General features: G+C 38.7%; 1 protein-coding gene across 2 annotated transcripts; it reads left to right on the top strand.

Moving 5' to 3' along the window:
- Window positions 1–4,872: 4,872 nt before the first annotated feature.
- On the top strand, window positions 4,873–13,962 carry LOC106089399 (SNF-related serine/threonine-protein kinase). Of its 2 annotated transcripts, XM_013255238.2 has the most exons (9): window positions 4,873–5,669; window positions 6,226–6,444; window positions 6,516–6,691; window positions 10,189–10,543; window positions 10,612–10,743; window positions 10,827–10,983; window positions 11,043–11,142; window positions 11,215–11,801; window positions 12,123–13,962. In XM_013255238.2, exons 1-9 carry the CDS (start codon window positions 5,431–5,433, stop codon window positions 12,876–12,878), a joined length of 2,721 nt encoding a protein of 906 aa, XP_013110692.2. In that variant the 5' UTR covers window positions 4,873–5,430; the 3' UTR covers window positions 12,879–13,962. The 2 variants fall into 2 exon arrangements, with proteins under 2 accessions (XP_013110692.2, XP_013110691.2); XM_013255237.2 differs by having other exon boundaries at window positions 11,043–11,801.
- The last annotated feature ends 1,577 nt before the right edge of the window (window positions 13,963–15,539 follow it).

The following is a 15,539-nucleotide window of genomic DNA, read 5'->3' as shown; positions in this document are numbered from 1 at the left end:
AGGAGGCTGTAACGGATCGCCCATTTCAAAAATTATATATAGATTTTTTGGGAAAATATCCGCGTTCGAAGAAAGGAAACGCATACATATTCATAGTTATGGATCATTTTTCCAAATTTACCTTCTTAAAGGCCATGCGAGAGGCCACGGCTAATAATGTTATCGAATTTTTGGTAAAAGAGATATTTAATAAATTCGGAGTTCCAGAACTAATTCATAGCGATAACGGAGCTCAGTTTGTTTCCAAAAGTTTCCAGGATCTAATGGAGAGGTATAAGATACGACATATGCGAACCGCGGTTTATTCTCCGCAATCAAACGCCTCTGAGCGAGTCAACCAGTCCGTGATAGCGGCCATAAGGGCTTACTTAGAGGGCGATCATCGTGATTGGGACCAGTATTTATCCGAAATTGAATGCGCCCTACGAACATCCGTTCATTCCTCCACTGGAGTTACTCCGTTCTTTTCATTGTTTGGATATCATATGTATTCCAGTGGCCTTGATTATCAGCTGGCTAGGAAGCTAGGTTCCATGACGGACCATGAACTCCAGCAGTTGCAGAGACCTGAGAAACTCGAATTGATTCGGGAAAAAGTCAAGCAGAGAATACATGAGGCGTATCAACGAAGTTCGACCCGATATAATAGGCGTGCACGTACTATTAAGTTTCTACCGGGACAAGAGGTGTACAGACGAAATACTGTTTTATCAGATTTTGCAAAAGACCGAAACGCGAAACTTTGCAAGAAATTCTTGAAATGCCGGATATTGAGACCCGTGGGAAATAACATGTACGAGCTGGAGACCTTGCACGGGAGGTTTATAGGTGTATATCACGTCAAGGATATTCAGATATAGTGCAATATAGATTTTAGAAAACTGTGATTATTAGTGCAATATTAGGATAATGCAAATTAGTGATTAAGTTCATGTTTGTTGGTTTGTATTCGTCCTAATATGTAATCACGTTCTATACTATAGTGCAATATAACTCCTTTCTGTGATATATACCGAAGTACCTGATTTTTGTTTGACCATCCGCATAATTATACATATCTTGTGATTTTACTTTTGGTAATTATATTGACCGATCCGTAATTATACCCATCTTTTTTGTAACTTTACATGTGTCATTTAGTGATAATTTACTAAATCTTTTATCACGGTGTTCGGCCAGTTTCTAGACCGCTTCAAATTCTCCTTATTTTTTTTTATATGAGAACTCACCCTGATTGGGATAATTATTCGAGCCTTTATGGCCTTCGTCATAGATGTTTTGAGGACTACACGTCTGAAAATAGAAAGGACACAAAGTAAATTCCTTATGAGGTGGACTCCGACTGATGTACTTCCCTAATAGATATCGTGAGGCCCGGCTTTTTAATATCAGGGTTGTGGGAGTTCCCCACGTTCATGGACATTATTTGGTCATGAGTTCAGGGCCCGCACACCAGTCCTTTCATCGGATCCTCGAAAGCCCAGGTGTTTTGTTGCGGGACAATATTTTTCGTCTCACAATAGGGCAAAGAAAAATTCGGCGTAGGTCTCCCCTGGTATGAGGCCTTTTCGCCTACGTGGCGGCCTCAGGACCACGAATTATCTCCAGCTCCTATTGTTGGATTTGCTGGAGGAGCTGGAGAGATCTCCTGGGCACACGCGGACGGCAACCAGGCTTGTATCGTGCTATGGTTTGCCATGCACAGGCTGTTGTTGTTTTTTTTGTTCTTTGTTATGCATTCGTATGCCTGAGCCGCCAAAGGGATTTGGGGATGTAAGTTTTGTATTTCCACATTTTCAGCTGCACGGAGCAGGAAAAGGTCGGGAGATCCAAGACAACATCTGGCCATTCCATTAATGCGACTCAGGGTGCCCACGGAATGATTCGCGATTTAATCCCACTGCCTGAAGAAAACGTGGAGTGAGTATGGGGATGCAAGTTGTGGGTTTCTAGGATAGTTTCTCCCCGTGGGAGAAGAAACCACCTGGAAACTCACAACTGCATCTTGCCGATTCACTATCACGGTTCAGGGTGCCTCGAGGATTTTATTTTTATTAATTTTTTTTGTGGGTTTACTCCTTTTATCCTTTTAATTCTGCTGGTGTTTCTTGCTGCGTGCTGTCGGTGGGGAATGTGGTTTCTAATGAACAGCTGTTTTGTCGATTGACAGCTATCGCCGGATCGCGTTGCCAATACTGCCCACCGAATTACACTGGCCGAAATTGTTGTTGCCATCGTACTACCAGATAACGCAGTTTTCATTCAAAATCTGCGGTTTTGAAATTGAGCGGAGATTTTGCGAAAAGGAAAAACGCGTAGAGTGGCACAAATGAAAGACGAGAAATTAAAGATGGCCACTGGAAGGTAAAAGGCCTGTTTTGTTGGGGAATTTGGGTGAAAGCAAGGTAATAAAAGGAGGTATTCGGGGAATTTTCCCGAATAGTTTGGTTCAGTTATTGGCGTCATTGCATATACATTTTATTATTTTTCTGTGTTTTTTTTGTGGTTATTGCGAAGTAAGCCCGTGTATTTATTTGAATAAGCAAGTGGGAAAATTGTTAAATTACCTTGTTCTTGTTTTTAGTTATTTTTGATAAAATTTTAACTTCTAATTGTGGCGGAAAAACGGTCGTGCTTCTGTTTCTTATATTTTTTTTTGTTGTCCAATACACGAAGTAAGTTATGATTGTGCCATAGATTGTGCCTAAGGGCTTTTACCAGTTATGTTCTTTTATATAGGACACAACGCCTCCTGGACGTCAGGAGGCTGGTATTTTTCTTCCCGTACTGATAATGAATCAATGAAGTATCTTGGGAAGCGGTCTTCTAATAGCCGACCGTGCCGTCCTGTTCCACCAGTTGCATCACAAACAGGAAATTGGACCAAATTACCCAACACGAATCATAAAAAGTAAGGGAGAGACGACAAATCCTCCAGTCTTGGATTGGTGACTCTTTTTGTGTCACCCAGTTGAGGTTAGGCTCCCTCTGGCGTCCAGGCCGGATGTTTATTTAACCATATCGAGAGGATAAAACAACCAAAGAGGTGTCAGGGCGATATACGATTTTGTGCATTTTTTCGATATACGATATGGGCATATTAATGACCACTAAACAAGAAATCTGAACCGGAAATATCATATGTATTTCCAAGCGACATAAATGATTTTTGCTGCCGTTTTCAACATTTGGATTATCTATATTTTTTATTATTTTTTGTAAATATTGATTTGACATTTTTGTTTTATTGTTTTTTTTTAAGACCTCCATATATTTTTTTTATATTTCATATTATTTTTATTATATTTTATTTCTTTTTATATGTTAATTTGTAGGTCTCATTAACAGTTTTTTTGTTCCTAAGCTGTGATAGGAGTTGCAAAGTAAATTCAATAATTCTTAGACCGAATCATAACTAGACCTTTTCCTTGGCTACTTGAGCTCATTTAGGTAGGGGTTTTGTCTAGGTATTATATTTTTTTTGGTAGTATTTTATTATGAGGAAAACTAGCCTTTATTAAGACAGTCTTTGCATATCCTAATTTTTTTGTTCGATTGTGAAATCATTTCGGTTATACACAGGTCTTGCGGACCGTTCGTTTAATTGTATGACAATTTTTGTTAATATTAAATAATTGTTGTGTTTTGATAATTTTCCTTTTTTTTTTTGTTTTATTAGATTTGTTTTGACACTACATAAATATAATAGGCTAGATTTTTTTTAAAGACCAAATCTTTTATTATTAATAAAATTATGTATTTTTGATTGTTTATTGTGCAAACCAAAGATGGTGTGGTAATTGTCTTTTCGAAAGGAGGTTTAACGTGAGGTAAGTGGTGTGGTGTGAGCGGGTTTTCGGGGCCATGATAATAGGAGGGGAATCCTCATGGCCATGGTGGGGTGGGCGACTGGGGGCCAACATCTGCCTCCCACTCAAGTGAATCTGTTTGTTGTGATTTTTGTTCGTTTTATGTTAGGACTTCTTATTGATTGCTGCGTACCTTGGGCCGAAATGACGGGTTGGGACCGCCCAGGAGAAAACGGCGAGAGCTAGTCGAGGCACTAAGTCATTTCTAGGCCGCATAGAGGGACACGTAACAACCGGTAGACGATATTGATAGTATGATCAAGCGGATGACAAAAGACCTGAATGAAAGCGCTTAAGTCTTGTTGTTGTAACCAAATTTGCATGTAGAGGTGGCGATCCTCGTCAAGCTCTTGTAGCCGAGCAAGCTCGTTCCGGTCTAAATGACCGATCGCTACGGGAACATAATGGCCGTTGGTTATTTAAAGGCGCCAATAACTTACATTGTCGTATCAAGATTCAGCCTGTGTGATGCTCCAAGTTAACCCGTGAAGGGCAGTATTTTATTTAAGTCCTATCCAGAACAAGTCTGATTTTCTGGACAGAGTTTTAGTGCATGGATATAGTGGAAAGTTGTCGATATCATACGACAACAGATAATCATAACCGATTACTATGCGCACGCAATAAAAATGCAACTCTGCAAACAAACCCCACAAAAGCGACGCGCAAAGGTTAAGAAATTTAAACTTTGAACTGGCATGAGCGTACTCATATTAAGGAGTTTAACGAATATCGCTACTTCCACATGCAAATGTGGATACTACAACAAAAGAAATCACAGCAAGTGTGATTGTTTACCCACCCCTTATATAAGAATATTCACACAAATTCTATGAAATAATTTGAAAAATATAGGTATCGATAATGTGAAAGCCTTCACTTTTTTAAATACAGCTCTGCGCAATCTGTCAACATCTCCATGATCGACATTTTCCCGGACTAATCGATAACATATTTGACTTTTTGAGAGATTTTCATAGTTTATCGATAAACTCTGTGACATTTTGGAAGATTTCCTGATTTGATTTTGTAAAAATTTAATAGAAAATAAAGTAATAAGAGATCATAAAATAAATAGTTTATTTTGTTTTTAAACTATTGTGAATGTTACATTGGTGTCGTTGTCTCAGAGTAAAACAAACTTATGTCGTGTGTTACTTTTGTATGTGCACGGAGTTGAAGATTTTCACGAATGGATACATAGATTTGTGCTAGTACCGAAATTTAGAAAATTTCGCTTAAAGCCCATCTAAATAGCAAAAAATCAATGGAATCTCAATGAGAAGATGGGCTATTTTATTAAATGCACAAAGGGCGAAATGTAAAATAGTCCAATAGTGTTGAAAATACATGAAAGCCGAGAAATTGTTGAAGAGGCAGGCAGCGCAGCAACTGCAAGCAAACCTTGCGCAACATACATTCGCACACACACTCTCTCATCCTGTAAATAATTTAAGGAGAATCTTCTAAAAGAAAAACGTCGTTTATAAATCTGTGACAATTCGGAGCGCATCATATGTTCATTGTCTATTAACAAATTGCTGCCCCTACCTGCGGCGATATGCAACATCACCATCCCAGAACCTTGGAGGCTTCGGCGGCTGCCCATACATCGGGGGGTGCTTCTTATGATGGTAAAATTGCTGGCCTTTATGACCTGGAGGAGACTTTGGGATCTGGACACTTTGCTGTAGTGAAATTGGCCCGTCATGTTTTTACGGGGGCAAAGGTGGCAGTTAAAGTAGTGGACAAAACAAAATTGGATGAAGTCTCCAAGGCCCATTTATTTCAGGAAGTGAGGTATGTAGTTTTGTTGTGCGTTCAAAAATAACATTTTAGTGGCAGTTGATGAAGTGATGTGATAAGAAATAACAAGAACACTTTAGATTAAATACTCTCAAGTGTTTCAGTATCTAAAATGGGACAGACAGACACAAGACTGAAACCACTCCTTATAGAATAAAAGTAACATTTTACTAAATAGAAAATTTAAAGTCTGAAAATTGAAAAATTACCATGTGTCAACGATAATTTATTACTAATCTTAATATAGTCATATTTTTGTGGATGCTGGAATGTCTCAATGACGTAAGGCACGTAGTAAGGTTGTTATACTTCACAATTCAAGGCAATAAGAATTATGACAATACAGAATATATATACATATACCTAATCGTTGAAAAGGTATTTGAACTGTTGAACTACTAGCCAATATAATAAACATATTTGTAAGAATTGAAATCACTATCTATGTAAAATTCGCCAAACCGCTAGGAGTATGTGAAAAAATTATCAAAGAAAGTTCCAATGAGAACTTACAATGCATTAACATTCATACATCTTTTTTAAATTTTAGATGCATGAAATTAGTACAGCATCCAAATGTGGTACGCTTGTACGAGGTCATTGATACCCAAACTAAGTTATATTTAGTTTTGGAACTTGGTGATGGCGGTGATCTCTATGACTACATAATGAAACATGATGGCGGCCTCAGCGAGAATTTGGCACGCAAATATTTTCGTCAAATTCTACGAGCCATCACCTATTGTCATCAGCTGCATGTTGTCCATAGGTAAAATTCTATAAATAAGATTATTTGTTCTTACGCTATAATTAAAAAATCATAAATGTTTACCCTTGCAGGGATCTAAAGCCAGAAAATGTGGTGTTCTTTGAAAAGCTTGGTGTTGTCAAGCTAACCGACTTTGGCTTCAGCAATAAGTTTTCACCCGGGCAAAAATTGGAAACATTTTGTGGCAGTTTAGCTTATTCAGCGCCAGAAATACTACTTGGTGATTCATACGATGCACCAGCTGTGGGTAAGTTTTGTGGTTCTTTTCTTTTCTATTCAACTATACAATAAAACTAACTAACAAGAAAGAACATTTGCGGTCTAAACAGGTTTATATATGTCTCGCATTTAGAAAATGATATATTTTCTATGGGGGAAAATCGTTGCCGACGTAAAAGTTAAACAAGTTAATAAATTTTGAATTAAATCACAGAGAAAGGCCAGTGACATCAATGACATACGGTTGATCATAAAGGTGCCGGCATGGTATAACTTTAAGCACCAAACATGTTGGAACTTGCTCTGATTTGTGTGGTGTTCATTGTTATCATGAGAAGCTCAGCTGAGAGCTTCCGGGCTTCTACAGGTTGAGGATATGGAAGTATCCACGAAGCAGTAGCTGGAAATGCAGTCGCGGACAATCAGTGCTGTCGAGTGGAGAGTCTCTGTGGGAAGTCGGAAGGCATCGGCTCTTCTTTAAATACTGAGTGCCTATAATGCACGATATAACGAAGCGATTTAGTGGCGTTTTTAAATAACCAATGACCATAGCGTTCCTTAGGCGATCACTCCCATTACCACATGGAAGTATGTGGTTACTTCCACAATAATAATCCCTTGCAATCGCATTCTTCACTGCGATCCTACTGACCGTTGATTCAGTAAACTTAAGCTAGGAATTAAAAGTCAACGAACATTGCTAGTATAGGTAATCTGTTGTCTGTTGCCAAGACACTCTGGAACTCCTATAGAAGGAATAGTAAAAGTTTATTCACTTTGGCTATGTTACAATGTGCTAGAGTTCCGATATATGTGGGGTCGTGAATCGCATATTGCATTTAGCGATTAGAAGCCTTAAGTCATGTATACTGAAAAAGAGAGTTTTCCAAGGACGGGTAATATTTCCGAGACTTTTTTACCTCTACTTATCCAATACTTCAAGGCTGTAGGAGGTCGTAAATCGACCTTCGCACAATGTTATACAAAGTCGCTGCTAGATACTTAATATCTTCCGCCACTTCGTAAACTACAACTTTTACTACATGGAAAGTGGATGTATGCCGGACGCTGAATGTAGAGACGATAGGGTAACATGTCCATCATTCGGATGCCGTTAGCACCTACTTTTCATCAATCCCATGGAAGCCGGTTGTCCGTACTTGATTGTCCCGATAGAATGCTTCATCGGCAAGGGCTGCCGCCTCGGTGTACAACTCTGCTACAACAACAACATATTTATTTATTTATTTATTTATTTATTTGGTTTCACATACAACAAGATTTAAAATCTTATAATTACAGTATGTGATTAGAATCGTTATTCTAACAAAAGGGATCATTAAATTCGGCTTTAATTTTAATTACATTAGCAATAAAAATCAATAATCAATAATCAATAATTCATTAACAATAATTAATTGAGAGGAAGAATAGGAAAAACAAATCACTTAATTTATAGGCTTTGAAAGTATTTTGTAAGATTATGTTTGAACTTATTTGCGTCGCCATTAAGTTGTATTGATGATGGGAGGGAGTTCCAAAGACGGGTAACGGTGAAGAAAAATTGCCACTCCGATACCAGCAATTTATGGCGCATTGGTACAATTAAGAAGGAATCCTATTAATGGCAATAGGCAAAAACACACACACTAATGCACATTACTATTTACATACACAAGAACAAGCTTGGAAAAGTAAAAATTTTTTGGTTTGGCTATCACTGCTATATATCAAAATGCGGATCAGCAGTGGGAATCAGCTTTCATAAAAATGCGGTAGCAGAAGCGGGAACAGCTACTGAGTGAAATCTGTTCTTATAGCTCTTCCATAGAAACTGAAGACTCTAGGCTATATAAGAGTAGGCTTGGCACGAATACTGTTCTTGAATTCCTGAAGAACTTGACCTCCCCCGGCAAATCAGAGTTGTTCTGGCTTAATTACATTCGGGCAGATGCAGCCGCCTCAACTCATACAGAGCAAGGATTGATGCCTACGCACAAGATATATGTCCCGATTGTAACCAGGCATCGCACGATACACGTCACCCAGCCATCTGCTCAGCCAGACCCACTCGACTCAGACCCAGATCCCTGTGGACGCACCCCATCTTAGGCGCAGAGTTCCTGAGTCTTGACACTCAACAGAATCAAGACCAAAGATAGAACACAACAAATTGCTAGAACAACAACTGTTCTTGAAGACGATCGTCCCATCGCAACTGAAAATGCTTTGCTGAATCAGAAAAGAATTTCAAGGGCTATGGGAAGGTATCCAAGAACAGCATTCATGCCAAGTCTAGTCTAATTTATCCTAGGATCTTCAGTTTCTAAAGAAGGGCTATAAGAACGCCTTATAATAATGCTCTGCTAAATAAGAGTGATATTGGCCCAGCACGGGATAACTATGAGCATTAAAAAGGCTGGAACTTTGAAATTCAATATGTGTTGTGTTCTTCATTATCACGTGAAGCTTAGCTGGGAGCTACCGGGCGCGTCCATAGGTTGCGAATAGTGGAATGCTCCATCGAGTGGAGATTTTCAGTGAGAGGCCGGGTGGCACCGGTTCTTGCTTAAATACTGAGTGCCTATGATGCTCGACATGGCAATGGGAGATATTGTATTCTTCCCGCGGCGATCGGTTGTATAGTCCAAAACGGGCTTGCTCACTTATAAGAGCTTGACAATGATCGCCACCTCCGCATGCAAATGTGGCTACAACATCAGAGTGATATTGGTATCTTGGCACGAAAAATTAGAGTAGTTATGGACAAACTACGATGTAAACACATCAAACTCTATTGGTCTGGAAGTGACGCTTATTTGCTGGACATACATTTTACTTACAGCCAGAACACACAACACATCAATCCTACTCAACTTACCCCCTTGTGAATTAAGATGCATTCCACTGTAGTTTCTAAATCTGAACACATGCTAGGACTTTAGCTAGCCATATTTGCATGTGGAGCTGGCGATCAACGTCTAGGTGAGCAAGCTCATTCCGGTCATACGACCGATCGCAGCGGAAACATTATGGGCATAAGTTATTTAAAGGCGCCAATAACTCGTCTTGTCATATCGAGCATCATAAGCACTCAGTATTTGTATTTAAGTAAGAGCCGGTCTCGAACAATGACTCTTCACAGAATATCGCTGATTGTCCGCGACTGCAGTTGAAGCTATTGCTGATTGTCCGCATATCACTATCCGCATCCTATGGACGCCCCCGATAGTTGCTACTTATGCTTCTCGTAATAACGAAGTAAACAATCAGATTGTAAATCAAAATTTCCAGTCTGTGTGGAGCTCGTAGTTATCCCGTGCCGGATTAATAGCCATAACGCTCAGCTATGTTTAAGAAGGATAGGTAATTGCGATATTAGATGTAACCGTACTTGGTTCGTTCAAGATGAAAAATTTCAGGCCAGGTTTCGTTAAACTACAGCGATAACGTTGGTCCATATTTTCAGAAAGTATGCCTAAATAACCCCTGCTAATAATTTATACCTCTCTTTTTACATTCCAGATATTTGGTCACTTGGGGTTATTCTCTATATGTTGGTTTGTGGTCAACCACCTTTTGAGAAGGCCAACGATTCGGAAACTCTGACCATGATTATGGATTGCAAATACAGTGTGCCGCCACAGATCTCACCAACATGTAGAAAATTAATAGCCTCAATGCTGGTGCGTGATCCTAAGAAACGCGCGACTCTCGAGCAAATATCAGCTGATACATGGGTCAATGAGATGAGTGCAGCCAATGATAATATGGATTCGTTGCCTTTGATAAGTCGCGAACAGCTTAGCGATGAGGATCATGCATTCATCATACAAAAAATGATCAATGGAAATATAGCATCAAAGGAAGATATTTTACAGTAAGTTTTATTGACATACCTATGAGTATAGCACCCCCTTATATCATTTTGGTATTGTGTGATTCCAGGGCATTAGACAAGGATAAATACAATCATATAACAGCAACATATTTTCTATTAGCTGAGATGCGTTTACGGAAACGTAGGGAAGAACAACATTTAAAACATAATCCAAATTTGGCATTGCAACAAGGCAAGAGGTAAATTATCCACATGATTAACATAAAGGACTTTCAAGAACCATCATGCCAAATCCTTATATCGGTATTTGTTATATCTTTAGAAACCTTGGTATTGCCATAGGACGTACCCCAGTGGCGGCGGATAAAAAGACCAAACCCTTTGAGGGCGGAAGTGATGCTAATGCTAAACCAATGGTGGTGCCTATTAACATTGTATGTGCCCCTGAGCCTGCACAAAATCTCAATGAAGCTAAAACTGTAAGTTTTCAGTTAACTAAAAAAAATGTATTCTTTGTACTTATCCATTCTTTTTAAAGGACAAACGTACTCGAAAATGCAGCATTGTGCGCGAGGAAGACGAAGAGGAATCTTCACATGAATCTGAAGGGAATGAATTGAAAGTTGCTATCACTAGACGTGAGTCAATATCTGATGGCCGTCTGAATCGTTCTGTTCAAGAGAAATGTTCTAATATTGTCTCCTCCACAGCCTCTAAGAAGGGCAGTGTTAGCGGCAGTGGAGGAGATGCTGTTGATAATGTGGTCATGGATACACCAACCAAAATGGTTGTATCGGTCGATGCTGCGCTGGCGCAAAAACTCAAACAAATCGACAAGGATACAACCAGTATTGATAATGACAATGTCCTTGCTGTTCGTAAATTAGATGCCCCAGGTAATCAACATATTGAAACCATGGACAAATCATCAGAAATGGAAGACACTTTAAAAGGTTTGAAGGAGCTGGAAATAGGCAAGTTAAAACACTTGCCAGGCAATGCTCATAAGAATCCAGTGCTGACGCATAGACGACATTCAAAGCTGAATAAGATAAGGACACCTTCATGCAGCAGTTCAGAGGCATCCGACGATGACACTAAAAGTCGCAACAAAAAGAAAATCCATAAGCTGGGAGGTGACACTCCCACTCGGTTTCGCATGCATCGTCGAGATTCACATGATGATTCAAGTGATTCTCAAGATCAAGGCTTTCCCACAACGGGCACCCATGGTGGAACGCACGATTTAATAACATCTGGTAATGTTAGCAATAAAAGGGAGGGCCAAACGCATCAGGTGAGTTTATATGACAAAATACAAGAAAAAATTAAAAAAAAAACTGTCAAAAAAAAAACAACAAAAATGCGGCAGTTATTGGCAACGTAATAAAAGCTGTCAATTTCTGGCTACTAGTTTCCCGATTCGAGTCCCTACGCACTTGGTTGTTGTTTTTGAAGCAGTGTGTTGTGCTACTAGAAAAATGTTCTTTGCATTTCTTAAGCACACTATCTGTACCTGTTACTAGATTTTCTTTGCCAAGCCCCGCAGATCCCTTATATTTGCATTTACCTTTACAAAAACTTATTTTTGCTATTGATTTTATCTTTTTCTTTGCAGCATAACAAATCTGAATCTGATACACGCAATAAATCTCATACCCATGGTCATCATTCTTCTCAACATAAACATAAACACAACAACAACAAGCACCCAAAGGAATGTGCCGAAAAAGTCCATAACTCACTGGCTGAGTCGAAACAATCGGCAACATCTCTCAATCATCAAATACGGATACGAAGACGAATACGCGAAAGTCAATCATTAGATCGTATAACTGAGGCTCAAGAATACGAGATGCGTCATCAATATAGTTATCATCATCATCGGCTATCGTATTCAGAGACGGCGGAACGCAATAACAGCGATCAAAGAAACTCTCTATTTAATTTACATACCTTTCCCGAGGCCAAGGAAGATGATGATGACGATGAATGTGATGAGGCTTCATCGTCTGCTGTCAATGCCATGGACACCGATGGCGAAAACAACTCCGATTTTGCCAATCAAGCTGAGCAACTGAGAAATTCATTGAATACCTTGAAACTTATCGGTAGCGGCTGTGGCAGTGGCGGCAGTGGCAGTGGTGGTGGTATTGATTACAACCATTCGAATAGTAGTAGCTTAAAATCATCTCATACCCATAGCTCCGCTAGTAGTAGCATTTATAAATTGAATTCCATAGAAGAAATTGATTTAATCATAAAGGAAAAGAGTCTAACAAAAACTTTGCAGGCAACCAGTTCGAAATGCTTTGTGACCATAAGAAAGATACGAAAATTAGGAAAATATTTTCCAGTTGTTAATTTTTCGTAATACAACCGCAGCAATATATAGAGCCCCACCAACAACCACAGCAACAAGACGAAGACGAACAAGGAAAACATAAGATGCTAATATTGCTGCATGCGAATAAGAATAAAAAAGAGAAAGAGGAACATTTTAAAAATCTACAACACTCGTATTATTCGAATTAAAGAATGCAACCACAAAAACAAAAACAAAAACCAACAAGACGCACTATTTCTATATAGTAGTAGTATACATATATTTATAAATAATAATGATAATACCCATAGAAATGATGAGATGATAATAACAATTAAGTTGAGTTATTCCTTTTTTAACTTCTTATACAAATTTAAATCAAATAGTTGTGGTAAACTTTACATTCATATTACAAATATGTCGTCGTGTATACCGTAACGTGTAAAACTTACAACTCTTAGACATTTATTGCCTGTTTATTAGAATTTAGTATGCAATGCAACAAAGCAAACAAGAAAAAACAAAATTATACATCCATACAATACATATATAAAACACACACACACATACATAAAACAAAACAAAAACAAGCAACAAACCCCTATTATACATTTCTATGCATTAGTTTTATTTTTTAATTTAAACAAGAAAAAAAGTAGGAAAAATATGAAGCAACAGAAACAAAAATAAAAAACATTTATTTTTAAGTCTAAATAGTAGTAATAATAATAACAATAACAAAAACAAATCATAACGCAGTTATTACTCTAAATATTAGAGCATACAAACAAATATAGAAGCTAAACTCGTAATCCATAACAGATCACTCCAATTTACAATCTCCCGCCATACCCCGTCTGTCTATTCCTTTTTTTACCCGCCGTCCCCATTTTCAGATCGAAAAACCAAAACCAAGCCTACTTTTTAAACATACTACAAATTATTAAAATGTTCAATGCAATATGTATTCTTTTAGCTACAAATAACAACAACAACAACAACAACTACAGCTACAGCAAAGTAATAATAATAATAACTTACATCATGTAATAAATATTGAAAGAAGCGCATATATGAAAAGAAAATAAAAATGGTAATAAACCGAATATAGATTGAACCTAATAAAACCGAATCGAGTCTATGTATGACAAATTTTTTATTAGCAAGATTTTGGTTAGGTTGGCAAACAGGTTCTGATCAAACCCAGGCTCATGTCACTTTGGGTATACATCTAGTGCAATAAGCGGCTACTGGCATAATTTATTATTGTTTTCCTATGTATACTTAAGCTGCTGCTCCTCGTCTGGTAACATATGAATGCATAAGAGGCGGTAACTGTTAGCGGAATAAGCTGCGACCGAATCACCGCATACGTTAACGAGTAAAATTGTTCGAAAATTTTTGAATGCATAATCGAGTGTCAGCTGTTCGAAATCCACTCGTGAGCCCAGGAGCAATAGAATAGAATTGTTGCATTATATAAATAGCGTAAAAAACGTCAAAATGTAAGTATTTGAGCGTAAATATAGTAAGAAACAAGTAAATAAACAATTTTTTCGTATTTTGAATTAATTTAAACAACAAAATCAATGAACGAAAAAAGATTGAAATGTATTGCGGGACATCCTAATATGCCCACCATGTGTTTAAGGGAAGAAAAATTTGGCATGAAGGTCCCCTATATAGAGGCCTTTACGCCTGCGTGGCGGCCAAACCTCCTCGTTAAACTCCCTTCTCCTAACGCCTTCCTGCGACAGGAGGAGTTGAGAGTAACTTGGGCACGCGGTTCGGCAGATCAGCGACAATTAATTGTCATTTGTGTAATGAAAAATGTCGTTGCGACAGCTTTCGAGTGCGGTTATACATCCAATCGATACGTGACGAAATCACGGTAATTCGAAACCGGGCTCATATCATAGGAATCGGACAATCCCATGGCAGCTAGTTGTATGTACGACATTGACCCGATGAAGTCCTTCATCGGCAAGGGCTGCCGCCTCAGTGTACAATACACGGTAATACATCCAATCGATACGTGACGAAATCACGGTAATTCGAAACCTGGCTCATATCATAGGAATCGGAAAATCCCATGGCAGCCAGTTGTACGTACGACATTGACCCGATGAAGTCCTTCATCGGCAAGGGCTGCCGCCTCAGTGTACAATACACGGATACAACAACAACATAGGGAGTGGTCCAACGTCTCGTCATCCTCGTCACATGCCCTATCACGTATCGCTATGAACATTCCATTAAGGAACAGGGTCAAACTTCTCACATATCAATGAGTGCTGTCCGACTCAATGACAAGGGACCTCTTTCTTATAGCCATTCGGCACGTCGTTTTGCTGCAGTATGACTCCTCTTTGCAGAGAAGTTTTTACATTGTTGAGTAGATTAGAAATATGCAAAAACATGTCAAAAAATTTGACTCGGGATGGACTCACGGGGTCTTGAGAATTTTGCACATTGCTAACATAGGCAATATGGGTATCAAATGAAAGGTACGAAGGAGCAGGTTACAATGCAATGCAAATTTGCCCATGCCCATTTCATTAAGGAACTGGGGCAAACTTCTCACAAATCAATGAGTGCTCCCCGAATCAAATCTAAGCCTTCCTTCCTTTTTGTAGACGAGTCCGAATGGCGTGGCGCAGAGCGACACCTCAGCTACATACTCCAGGCTTTAAACTCCAAATACCAGGC

The sequence above is a fragment of the Stomoxys calcitrans genome, chromosome 5, assembly GCF_963082655.1.
Source record: "Stomoxys calcitrans chromosome 5, idStoCalc2.1, whole genome shotgun sequence".
Classification (NCBI taxonomy): Eukaryota; Metazoa; Arthropoda; class Insecta; order Diptera; family Muscidae; genus Stomoxys; species Stomoxys calcitrans.
Note: the sequence above shows the minus strand (reverse complement) of the source record. Positions and strands in the feature narration are given on the sequence as shown.